The 13,516-nt window shown below is 30.8% G+C and overlaps 1 protein-coding gene across 1 annotated transcript in view; it reads left to right on the top strand.

The window, feature by feature from the left end:
• The window catches only part of LOC117124529 (serine/threonine-protein phosphatase 2A 56 kDa regulatory subunit gamma isoform-like), a 51,459-nt gene extending 39,095 nt beyond the window's left edge, over positions 1-12,364 (top strand). The window contains exons 8-16 of the mRNA XM_033270785.1: positions 1,564-1,623; positions 2,671-2,833; positions 3,804-3,854; positions 4,946-5,065; positions 6,284-6,411; positions 6,934-7,035; positions 9,543-9,615; positions 10,413-10,523; positions 11,523-12,364. Coding sequence (XP_033126676.1) covers positions 1,564-1,623; positions 2,671-2,833; positions 3,804-3,854; positions 4,946-5,065; positions 6,284-6,411; positions 6,934-7,035; positions 9,543-9,615; positions 10,413-10,523; positions 11,523-11,663 — 949 coding nt within the window. The 3' untranslated portion in view covers positions 11,664-12,364. The remainder of the gene's footprint in view (positions 1-1,563; positions 1,624-2,670; positions 2,834-3,803; positions 3,855-4,945; positions 5,066-6,283; positions 6,412-6,933; positions 7,036-9,542; positions 9,616-10,412; positions 10,524-11,522) is intronic.
• The last annotated feature ends 1,152 nt before the right edge of the window (positions 12,365-13,516 follow it).

The following is a 13,516-nucleotide window of genomic DNA, read 5'->3' as shown; positions in this document are numbered from 1 at the left end:
AAAAAGAAGAAAAATAATACTGTTAAATTGGTTAAAAGTTTTAATGAAAAAATTACAAATAATTATGCAAATTAATATTGAATCGATAAAATTATTTTTAGACTGACTGTAATGAGTGGTATATTTAATATTACCTTGGAAGAAAGCTGTATAATGAAAATGTATTCTGATTTGGGTCAATGCAATAATTTAACTGCCCTCATGAGGCTGAAAACTATTTAATATTCTGTACTTCGATTGTTTGCGTAGGGGTTTGCACATACTGTAGTTAACCCTTTTTCTAAGGCTTATTTAACATTTTTATCCACATTATTTTGGTTTAGTGTGCATTGCATTGGATATTTCGACATAACATTATCTTCCTTTCATCTTTTACCGTTTTCCTATTTCTGTTGATATTTATCTTGTTTACCTATCATTTTTTTTCTCATTTTCCTGTCAATTTTCATCTCCTTTACCTCTTACATCAATTAATCTATATTATATGGCATTAGACACGTGCTCGTTCACCTAACTCGACAGTCGGCACGTTATTGAATGCAACGTGATTTAACCACACGTGTAGCCAATGAAGTCAAATGTATAATTAACTTGCCATCGTGGATGATAAAGAAAAATTAATAATGCCAAGATATCTTGCTTTATTTGATATATAATAATGTCTGTCAAAAGCAAAAGTCAGGAAAACAAAAAATTCTAATTAAAATTTGTAATTGTTCATTTAAAAAGATCAAATAAATAATTAACTTCTATGAAGAAACAGGTAAATAAAAACTTAGCTTTTGCAGATTAACTGAAATTTTACTACCAAAAAATTCCTCAAGTTGATTTATCAACCAATTGAAGGGTTTATGCAAAAGAATATATTGTAAAGGTATTATTTTACTGTCCGGTAATTAATGGGGACATTTTTTTTCTTGTTGAAGTATTAATTATAAGTTAATAACTTACTATATTTTAAGTAGGCATCTTGTACAGCCTGGACAATGTTCCCTTTTTGCCTACCAGACTCTATTTTTGACTCTTGAGACAAACAAAATTATGAAATTATAAAAGTGGAGGGATTGAGTAGGAGGATTAATTAAACTGGCACTGGCTTAAAAATAAGCAAGTTTCTAGTGGGGAATCACTTTAGTGCACAGACTGGGAGCATGCAGACCCCTATCCGCCATCTTTCTTCCCTTAGATGCCACAGGTCACTTGTGCTTACCGATACTCTATGTGCATCTGTGTGTGAATCCTTGTATAATTGATACATATGCATGTCTGTAATTCTTTAGACGCACTCTATTTATTTTTATTGCACTGTACGTGAGATGTGTTTGGCTTTCTATGCAAATGTTGTCTTTCTTATTGATGTCATTGTCTGTGTGTGTTACATTTAACAAATATAAGATTGCAATCTCCATGTCTCTTTCTATTTATTTTTTTTTTCCTACTTGAGATTTCTCCCAAATGTCAATTTTGAAATGTTTTGCCTCCTGCGTTTTAAAAGATTTAACTGTTTTTGTTCTAGAGGAGTCATCGAAGATGAACATAATTATATTGTTACTTTATTTTTAGATTTGTGTATGAAACGGAGCATCATAATGGAATAGCAGAATTATTAGAGATTCTTGGAAGGTATAGTTCATTCATTGAAAGGTTCAGTAATTCAAGATTTATTGTCCCATGTAAAATGCCAAAGATAATTGTATAATCAATTATTAAATATTATTATTATTATTATTTTTGTTTAATAATATAGCAATCAGAGTAAACATTTTTTAAATTAAATTAACAATTTTATAATTTTATTGTTTTTTGTTGAGGGAGACAGCTAACTTGAAAGAATTATGATTCATTTAAGCTGCCCCAACCATTTTTATGTATTATGTTATTATATTAAAGTCAGATAAATAACAAAATGAAATTCACTTATTTTTATGCTTAAGTGATAATTTTTATTTAACTTCAAGACCATTTGTTAGGGGACAATACTACTTAAAGTCAAAACTTGTATCATCAATTATTTATATATTTGTATTGCTGATATTTTTTTCAATACTTTAATTTAAAAACAAGACAAATTCAAACATGCAGTGCGTAAGCAACACACAAGATACAGCAGTACATTACCTCCACATTACTTACACCATTTGTTTAAATGTATTTTTGAGATGTACCTTGATGTACAATCCTAGAAAGCATTTGCTTGTCCAATGTGACCTTTTAATATTAATAATTATAAACAAGCATTTTTAAAGCGCTCTTTGTGCGATAACTGTGCATAGCTTCATTCTCGAAAAAAAAGGATGGTAGGTGGCAGTTCAGTTGTTTTTTGAAGGCTTCAAGAGATTTCTGAAATGAAAGATGGAAGGTCATTCCAAAGAGGAGCAGCAGCTAAGGATCTTGATCCATACTTTGATTTAGATTCCTTAAGTTGAGTACTTGACCTGAGTGTCGTCCTATGGGAATAACGAAATAACTAAGTACAGTTGTATGGTTGCAGAAATACATAAGTGCAACTTAAATGTTTCGAGGTTTTGTATTGTACTTAGTATATCGTACAATGACACTTTGTGTTGGTCCAAAATATCATTTTTGAGTTTCCTATTACAAAACACCTTTCAAAATATTTATGTTAATGTACCGGTAGTTAATATTTATTACTATTATTTTCTTTTCAAGTATCATAAATGGGTTTGCCCTTCCGTTGAAAGAGGAACACAAGCATTTCCTGTTACGAGTATTAATCCCGCTGCACAAGAGCAAGTCCCTTAGTGTTTACCACCCCCAGCTAGCCTACTGTGTTGTCCAGTTTTTAGAGAAAGATCCCATGCTTACTGAAAAGGTGAGTTGCATGCTCATTTAATACCTTCGAAGTTTCCATCCCAAGATGCAAAAAGCAAGTGTATTTTTCTGCAAAATTGTATGTTGCAATAACATTACTTAAATATAAGTGGCGACAATTTGTATGCACGTACACAGAACTTCCAGCCTTGTCATTAACATGTAGACTAACACTCAACATTAAGATGTAGTCCATATAAGAAAAAAGACATAATATTTAGTTTATTTTTTTATTTTTCTACACTGATTTCACACTATATAGTTTGTATCTTTTGTTTGCATGTATTCCTTCTTATATAAGTTACAAATTTTGTATTTGCTGTTGGCTGTAAATACTGTATATGTAAATAAAAATAAATTTAAATAAATGTATGTTAATGCATGTATTACAAACTAGGCCTATACTAAAACTTAAGCATAATATTCATGCCCTACTTAATTGTAAATTTCACTGTTTTTGGGCAACGTTTTTTTGTCCTTTTTAATGATAATAATTAATAGGCCCTACATAATATTTTGCATCTTCAAAGGGAAGCTAATATTTGAAAATAAAATATTAGAGCAGTTGATTATTAATGAATATGATATTGACAATGCTATGGTATATTGTACAAATTAATAACTGAATTGAATAAACTTGCACGATCAATGTAGCATACATCAACTTGACAACAATGGCCTTGTTCATGGAAGTCACATGGTATTAATTTGTTTCATCAAATTATATAAATTTAGTTGATAATTACAAATTCATAAAATTGAATGAGATTAATTTAAAAAAATAGTAGATGGATAGTCTCCTATTCCAAACAATATAATATGATATTTTTTTTTGCTATGATATCATAATGAAACTGATGTTTATGTTTAGGTTTACGCTAGTCTGTGTTATTCTGTATCTGTGAACTATGGATTATATTTTGCAATAAGATGGATTCATGGTGTTACTGGTTTTGGTTCTTTTTTCGTAGGTTATACGGGGATTGTTGAAGTTCTGGCCCAAAGTTCATAGTCCAAAGGAGGTAAGCTGGTTATTATCTGTGCAGAAAGCATGGCCAATGGTTTAAACTAGCAGTGTCATAACAGGTTAAATGGTTTGAACCAGGCAATGTTTGATAATATAACCGATTGTTTAAGCAAGGAAATGTATAGCTTGACTGATTGATTGATTGATTGATTAAACAAGCAATGAACAGGTTAAACGGTTTAAACCATGTAATGTTTGATAACATAACCAATTGTTTAAGCAAGGGAATGTTGAATGACATGACTGATTGTTTAAACCAGCAATGAACAGGTTAAACAGTTTAAACCACATAATGATTGGTAACATAGCCAAATGTTTAAGCAAGGGAATGTTGAATAACTTGACCGATTGTTTAAACCAGCAATGAACAGGATAAATGGTTAAAACCACGTAATGATTGGTAACATAACCAATTGTTTAAGCAAGGAAATGTTGAATAACTTGACCGACTGTTTACACCAGCAATGAACAGGATAAACGGTTTAAGTCACGTAATGCTTGGTAACATAACTAATAGTTTAAACAAGGTAATTTTGAATAACTTGATAACAGGTAATCTTGGGCAACATTTCCATTGGTTTAAAACAGGTAATGTTATGATATAATGACCAATGATTGAAACTATGCAGTGTTTGTTAGATAATGTGACCTTTTATAACAAGCAATATTAGATAGCCATTGCTTTCATCAAGATAATATAAAGTAATATAACCAGTGGTTTAAACTAGGCAATGTTATGTACCATAATAGTTTCAACCAGGCAATATTTCATAATATACAATGGTTTAAATATAGTTCTGAATAGCATGACCAATGGTTTAAAACAGTCAGATAATATTACCATTGGTTCAAATCAGGTATTAATTAGATAACATGACCAATGATTTAAATCAGAATGGAATAAATTTACTACAAATTAAATTCACTGATCTCTTTTTACTTAACATTAGGACCTTTTTCTTTAGTTACAATAATCGGTAAATTATCGTTTTGGTTTTGCTTTCATTGCTGCTGACAATCACGTTATTGTTATTTATTCCATAATCATTATTAATATAATTATTTCAATGATTTGTTAATTACCAGGTAATGTTTCTGAATGAATTGGAGGAGATCTTGGATGTTATAGAACCTACGGAGTTTGTCAAGATCCAGGAACCTTTATTTCAGCAACTAGCAAAATGCGTGTCTAGCCCTCATTTCCAGGTACGTTGCCGCGCATCTCATATTAATATCGTTTAGTTCACGGCATGTCAACATCACTTTTTTTAGATATTCGCTTCAAGCTGTTAATTTGCTTTATGTCCTTGTCGTAATACTCTTAGTAACACTATAAAAGTATAACCTTTAACCTTTCTGTACTTTCTAAGTAAATGGAGATCTGTTTGGCTCAAGCAGTAAAACCTGTATTTGTATTTTTTTTTTAACGCCATAAGACATTTATATCATAATTAAAGGTTTTTTTTTTTTACAGTATTTATTAATTGCTCATTATGAATATTTGCACATAAATAAAAGCAATTCTAAACTGATATTACCCATTAAGGGTAGTTAGGTCATTTTCAGGATGTATAAAACAGAGTATAAAAGCTTTAAAAAATATGGTAGAATTTCAAAGATCTAAAGTCTTTTTTTTAAACCAATATATAAATAAAAATATTTATCTAATATAAAGCCACTATTATAAACAATGTATTATTAAGAATTATCTTTAGTTTAAATATATAAAAACATCTATAGTTAAATTTATAAACAAGTAAATCTTTTAATTTCCCATATCCATTTGTTTTATTATTTAGAAATGGAATAGGATTTCTACATAATTTACAATGTCACATTAACAATTGTGTTGTATCTTATCCACAATCCCAATTATTGGAAACAAAATTGGCTCAAGGATGATTATTATTATTTTTGCTGCTTGCTATTACTACAGCTGCCATTTGCTACTATTACTGCTTTTTTTTTTCTTATATAGATAATTGATATACCTTATTTATTCAAATAAAGGCCCAGCTTTGAATAAACACTCCCCCTCCCCAAATATATTCTCCCTCTAGAGCCGCATTTGAAATAGATGCCTCCCTCGAATAAACTTCTCCATCAAAACTCCCCTCAACAATAAACGCCATAGGCGTTTATTCGAGTAAATTTGGTAATTGTTAAATAAATATTTTTTAACATGCTAACTTATTCTACTCATACTGCATTTTTACAAAGCGTAGTTGACTTGAATGTTGTTCTAATTGGTAAAAGTAATTTGTTGTCAGTGTATTATTGTGAGAATGCAAGTTTCATGTATCAATATATGTGACAAATAAGTTGAACCTTGAACCAAAAAACGGAGTTTTAATACATACATACATGTACATGCTGTGTATTGAAGATATTTTTAGTCATACGCTTCAATTATAATCCATGCAGGTAGCAGAGAGGGCGCTCTACTATTGGAACAATGAATACATAATGAGTTTGATTAGTGATAATGCTACAGTGATATTGCCCATCATGTTTCCATCTCTCTACCGGAATTCAAAAGCTCACTGGAATAAGTAAGTTCATGTCTTCATAACATAATAAACTGAATGGTTTTGAGTGGTGTTTTTTTTTGCCTGGAGTGTAGAAAAGGGGGGGGGGGGCACTTTAGTACTTCTTGATCCACCAGGTCAAAATGCATGTCTGAAAAAAAAAGAAATCAATGTCCTATTAATGTAATGTAGTGTGATTTATATTGCGCTTTATACCAAAGCTTCTGCCCTAAGGGTCTCTTTTTGTCTGAGTTACCTTGTAAACCGGTACTAACTTTTCTCGTCATTTCATAACAGGTTCTCTATATACCAGTTCACTGGGGTAATCCCCAACTCGTCTCGAAAGATGTAGTGGGTTCTTTGATCAATGATCCAAATAGTATTTGTAAATCTGTTGTTTGTCTTGTTTGAAAATATAACTAATTGAGACATGAATTGAAATAAATATTCATGCTAAGATCTTCAATAGATAATAATGGAGTTTTTTTTAAATTTGTTGAAGCTGTAGTATTTTTTTATGAGCTTTGTTCTGTGTGTATATTGTAGGACGATACATGGTCTGATTTACAACGCCCTCAAACTTTTCATGGAGATGAACCAAAAGCTGTTTGATGAGTGTACCCAAGTTTACAAGCAGGAACGACAAAAGTATGTTGCCAAACCAATTTTAAGTATGCAAACCCATGTTAGCTTGTGTTGAAAAAAAAGGTGAAATTCTCATTTTTACATGCATTTGGACACCGCGATAATTTGATACCAAAAATAAAATATGGGAAAGCCTCTAAAGCAAGACTTCAAAAAAAAAAAAGGGGAAAAAAGGGGGGGAGAGAGAGAAATTAGATAAAAATTCAGCATTTTTTTGTGCCCGCCTCCACATTGAAAGCCCCAAAAAGAAGATATCTATTTCTTCCTTAATTATATAAATTTATACCATTACTACACCATTCACATTCATCAACTAAGAAGTAACTAGTAAGGTACAGGTACTAAGTATTTTCTACAATGCCTCAACTTTCAGCAAAACCGGGTTGCTAAATAAAAAAACAAAATTTTATTACTTTTTCTCCTCCCTCTTTCGACTGTCTAAACAAATAACAAGGTATAATGTAAGTCTCCTACTGTAGTCAATTAAACACTTAATACCTCGTTTAAAAGGTCAAGTAAGTTATCAACTTACAGAGCTAAAACAAATGAGTTTTCGCAGAATTGTGAACCTTTTACTACAAATATCCTTGAATTGATTACCCGTCAGTTTAAGAGTCTGGGAAAGAAATATAGAATCATTATTTATGAGTCCATTAATTAGCAAGGATGTTTTTTCTCATTCTAATTTTAAATCGAGAGCTATAAACTGACTTAAATAAGCAATTCCAAATCACATTTTTAAAAGCTTTTTATTTTATTTTATTTTATTTTATTTATTTAGACACACAACATATGCACCAAGAATTGTCAATAGCGAACACTGTCCTAGTTGTAGGTGACAATCCCTTACACAAGTCCCCTGTTGTTAAATGGATATGCCACGTAGGACAGTGATTAAGTTCACTTATTGGCATATCCTTGGCCCTCGTGCTTAAAGAAATGAAATGAAAATGAAATGAAATGCTCACACGATGCTTTACACAAACTAAATCTCAATATGAGATTTAGGGAGTGGAATTGTTTTGGTCGGGAGAAAAAATCCTGCAACACTGACAGGAATTGAACCCAGGACCCTGGAATTGGAAGGCAAGCATCTTAACCACCAAGTTATTCAGCTCCGCTACAAAATGTTGAAATAATTTCATTTTTAACACAAATGATATATCTGATAATAGTTATTTACACAAATAGTCAAATCATTTTATTTGGCTTCTAATGGAATATAAATATTATTTAATTGAATAAACAAGCCATTCTCCCTTAGAAAGTTCAAATGTGTTCAATATAAATGATTATGGTGTTCATAGCTAATAGAATTCATATTATATTGGGTATTTTTTAACCCTTTCCATGTATATCTTGAATGATGTTATATTTTTAAATCTTATTTTTACATATTTATGCTCATCCTGTAATTGGTGTTTTCACTGTTAGATGTTTGAATAATATACCAAATTTTTAGTGTGTGATTTATATTATAATCCAAAATTCAGCATAAATCTGAGATTTATGGTTTTATTTGTTTTTATTCAATAATTTATAGAAATGAAATTTAATTCTTATTCAAAAATTTAAGTATTATCATTACACTAATACTAGTATCCCTACTGAAGGGCATCCTCCAAAAAGGCTTTTAAACCCCTTTGACTTGGTCTTATTTTATATAATTCCTACTTTACGGAAGTCGTCTATTTTGTTTTATCACTACTGTTCATGGAAACAGCCACGATATGCAATGGATTAAAAGATCCATTATTTAATACTGTTTTTATCCAGACTTAATCCAAAGCATATGTCGCTACTAATCTCATATATCTTAACATTTGATTGTTAGGTTTAACATAACCGTGTGGAAAGAGATTTTAGGTTGGTTTTAATTATATAGTTCCATAAAAGGGTATGAAAGAATATTCAATATTTTAATCTTTATCTCTTCATAAACAAAGTTCAGAGTTATTAAACCTCTTCTTGTATAGGCTTCCTATTTTTACACACTTCAAAAAAGAAAATCTTTAGTTTGCCAGCTCCCTTGAACAGGTTTGAGATTCTGTAACTGTATTCTGTGTAACCTTTTCCCCCCCCCCTTTTTTTTTTTTTTTTCTTTTTTAATGTTCTATTCAACTTTTGGCCCAAGGCTAAGAATATGCCAAACAGCAAACCTAATCACTTTTTTAAGTGGCAATCCCTTCACATGACAAACATATACACAAGATGCTCCACATAAAACTATGTCTCATGAGGCTTAGAGAGTGGAGTTGTTGTGGTTGTGAGAAGAAAAATCCTGTTACTATGATATGAGCCGAACCCAGGACCATTGGATTTGAAGGCAAGCATCTTAACCACCAAGCCGTTCGATTCCACTCGCACAAGCGCTGCAGCGTTTTATGAGTATATTTTATTTTAAATAGTAGACATGACGCTAATCGAGAACATCTAACATATATATATATATATATATATATATATTTTTATTTTTAAATATATTTTTTGTGTTGATTTTATTTTTTTAGGGAGAAAGAAGCTATGAAACAAAGGGAAGATGCCTGGTTGGAAATTGAGGTCAAGGCTAAGAATAATCCTTTAGTAAGTCAACTTTTTGATCCATTTTGCCTTCCATACATTGCAACATACTCTATCAGATTTCTACACAATGTAAATTTATCTTCGTCCAGTACGAAATAGTAGAGAGCACAGAAAATATGAATTAATCAAAACATAACATTCTGAGTACATTTCGACCATTTGCTTACTGAGCTCAACATTTTTTCCCAGTTAATTGTCCCCTTCCCACATGGGTCAGGACATAATTTCATGTTGGCTATGAAATATCAAGGATATCTAAGTGTTATAATCTAAGGACACAGTAGTAGCTGAGATCTTCAAACATGATGTAGTTTTTTTAAATGTAATTGATAACAATATAGAAATATAAGATTTATTCGTTTACACCTTTATAACAGAGGAACAATCTCACTAGGAAAGGTTTGACCCATACATAACTTAATAAGAAGTGTAAAACGTTATTATTAACTGAAAATATTATTAATAATGAATGTCAAATTAAAACAAAACCTAAATACAATTAGAACTAGGCATAAAAACAACTTAATTTAGTTCTATGGGACATGATATGTTTTGCAATGGTAGTCAAACATTTTAAAGATGTGTACATTTTAGTAAATATAAAATTGCCTAGAGGCAAATGATCTTAAATTCAGAAGGCATTGGTATATTGTTGTCGCCTTAATTACACAAAACATACGGATGGACAAAGTCCTTGGCTGTAATTGTGATTCTAATGCTTATGTCTCAATAAAGCTACTTAGTCTTGATATCATTTATAAAAAAAATTTTAACTTAATTTTTTTTTTCTCTTGAAGTATGATAATTTCCACAAGAGTCTGAACTCCAACTCAGGAGCTAGTAGTACCTTGATGGAAGTTGAAGATGATGAAGATGTTGTTTTAAAGAAAGGAGATGTAGATAAACAGGTTGGCATATCTATTTTTTATTCTTGTTCTTTCTTTCTTTCATTCATTCTCATTCTTCCTTTTATTCTTGTTTTCATTCTTGTACCTTCCTTCATTCTCATTACTTCTTTCTCTCTCTTTCTCAGCTTTCTTTCATTTTCATTTCTTCTTTCTTTCCCATCTCTTTTGTTTTCTTCCTTTTGTTTCCAATCCTTTCAGTGTCATTGCATCGTTCATGTTGTTTTAAACTTGCGTCACATCTACACTACATACATATATTTTTTCATCTCATTATTTGTTTATTATTTTGTTTTTATTCATCACTCATGTGTTTCCAATTCAGACATGCATGAATTGTTATATGAACAGCATTATAAAAATCTAAATTGTTATTGATTTTATTATTACTATTATATTGCAGTTACTGTCAATTACTATTATTACATAATCATTAATATTGGTACAGTCATCATTTTTGTAATTTTTATATTGAAATATACCGGCATTAGTAATTTTGTCGTTTGCTTAAAAAAAACACAGATGGAAAAGTACTACTAAATTGTCAGTGTTCTCCCCAGGCCCTTGAAGCATCATGCATGATGCTTGGCACTTTCCCCATGATGCTTGACAATTTGCCATGATGTTTGGAACATCTTCCATGATGCTTTTATCAGGGGACAGTTAAATTATTTAGTTGTTCCCTGCTTCTATATAGTCTTAAAGTGCAATTTAGGATATATCCAGTTCCTCCTAATTATTAAAAATACCTTGTGTCAGTCCCAACTATGGTGGACTTTACACTTACCATTACGCTTGCCCATGATACTAGAGAGAACACTGATTGTTATTGTTTTTATTATTTCTGATATTATATTACTATTAATGTCAAGATCATTTGTACTATTATTATGTAATCATCATTACTACTACTATTGGTATAATCATCATTATTGTCATGTTTTTTTTATCACTATGCCTTATAAGGTCTATTTATTACATTAAAATTTTTTTTTTTAATAGGCTCAAATTGGCACTAAGAGAAAAGAAACCAAACCATTATTGAGGAGAAAGTCGGGACTCCCTCAAGATATATCTACTGTGCGCGCTATAAACGACCACCAACGTCCCGACGAGTACCTATCCACGTCATCAGAATCCTAAAACAACCGGTACGCGTGTATCGGTCACAAGAATGTGTGTTGATTATGAGGCGTATTTGCCAAAGGGGTAAATGAAATATGACAAATGGAGTGCGACCTTCATTTCCCCAAGAGATCGGGTCCAAAATTTATCGGAATAAAAATCAAATAGATTGTTGGGGTATTTGTTTTGATTATTTTGACTATTTGTTGTAGTAGTCGACAGTTGTGTGACATCCAAGGGAAGGGGACGGATCTGTTCAAAATGAATGTACTATACAACTATGCTGTTTGTATATTATAGGCGACAATTGTATCTCTTCTTTTGATTCTTCTGTTTAATGTTTATTTTTTGTTGATTTGTATGTTTATCCTGATTTGTTTTTAACTCATCAAGTTATCAGACATTTTGATATTTCCTTTATTTGATGAATTAAAAAAAAAAGAAAGATTTCTATGGTAATGTGCTTTAATTACATCTTTTCATATAATTTATATAAGTAATTAAAACAAGATTAATGGGCCTTGGGAAACATATTTGAGTGATTTGTAATGCTTTGATACCATTCACTGTACTATCTTTAAATAATCCTTAATAAAATAATAAGCCCAAGCTCTAGAGTATATTAAAACTGGATTTTGGGTGGTATAAATTATAGATGCTTCATGTAAAAAAAAAATCCTTTAAGAGTGTTAATAAAGTTTAAAAAAAGAGTTTTTAAACAATGTGTTATTTCTTAGCACCAACCAAATATTAATTCAGATGCTTTTTAAAGCATGTTATTTGTATTTTTTTTTTTCTCTCAAGCCTCTTTTGTAGAACCACCCTTATTACACCACCTTATTATTTTTCCCCACTACATTTATTTTAGACTAATAATTATAATTCTTTCTATTGTATTTCATCATCCTATGTTTTTAAGCCCATAATTGGATTAGAATGACTGAAGTCTTGGACAAGACATATTCTTAACATGTGGCTCCATAATACAGTTACCGTACACAATTAATTAATCATTGTGTGTAATATGAAATGCAATGGACATTCTCTATATTATTACTTTTTAGTTATATGTATTATGGTTTTACAAAACTAATAAATATTATTTCGGTAATATATTTGAAAGCATTTACATTTCTCTGTTAATCGCTCATAAGCAAACGGTCATGTGTTGCATGTAACCATCGAACCCTGAGTTATTTTTCTTACAAATCTTGAATTTCCATCAACACTTTAATAAATGCAGTAATATTTGAATGCATTAGTATTCAGTTAATATAAATCCTTTCTTACCAATTAGAATATAACTTTTAAATCCTGAGTTGTTTTTGAACAAATCTTTATTTTTTCATCAACACTTTTAGAAATGCAATAATATTAACTGGTTGATATTATATTGGAGCATGTGTGTGTAATAATGGTCAACACTATCAATATTAGAATGGTGTTTTGTTTGAGGCTATATACTATATGAGGCTTGCCATTCCAAAACCAGTGTGCTGCAGCTAAATCTTAAACTGAGTACTTAGCATAATAATGTGGCAGTATTGTATACTTTAGTACAGAGAAGCTGTAATGCTTTTACTCATAACTTCTGCAATACTAAGTTGATTCCAGTAATTGACCCATCATTTAAAAGCTTATAATTTGGAGAATATGAATACAATATATAAAAAGGTAATTTTTTCCTGTTTTGGTCACTTATCAGGGAAAAATTTAGGGGGGGGGGCAGCCTGGCCCCGACCCTACCCTTTTGGGAGGTAAAAAAAGAAAAAAAAGAGAGAAAAAGAAAAAAAATGATAGTCCAGAATGCCTCAAATGTTATGTTCGCCCGTCTAGAACACAAACATTTCGCGGGGGCATGCCCCGGACCC

This window comes from Anneissia japonica, unplaced genomic scaffold (genome assembly GCF_011630105.1).
Source record: "Anneissia japonica isolate Jap-2015-1 unplaced genomic scaffold, ASM1163010v1 scaffold287833_len2544123_cov190, whole genome shotgun sequence".
Taxonomy (NCBI): domain Eukaryota; kingdom Metazoa; phylum Echinodermata; class Crinoidea; order Comatulida; family Comatulidae; genus Anneissia; species Anneissia japonica.
This window is presented reverse-complemented; position numbering and strand designations above follow the sequence as displayed.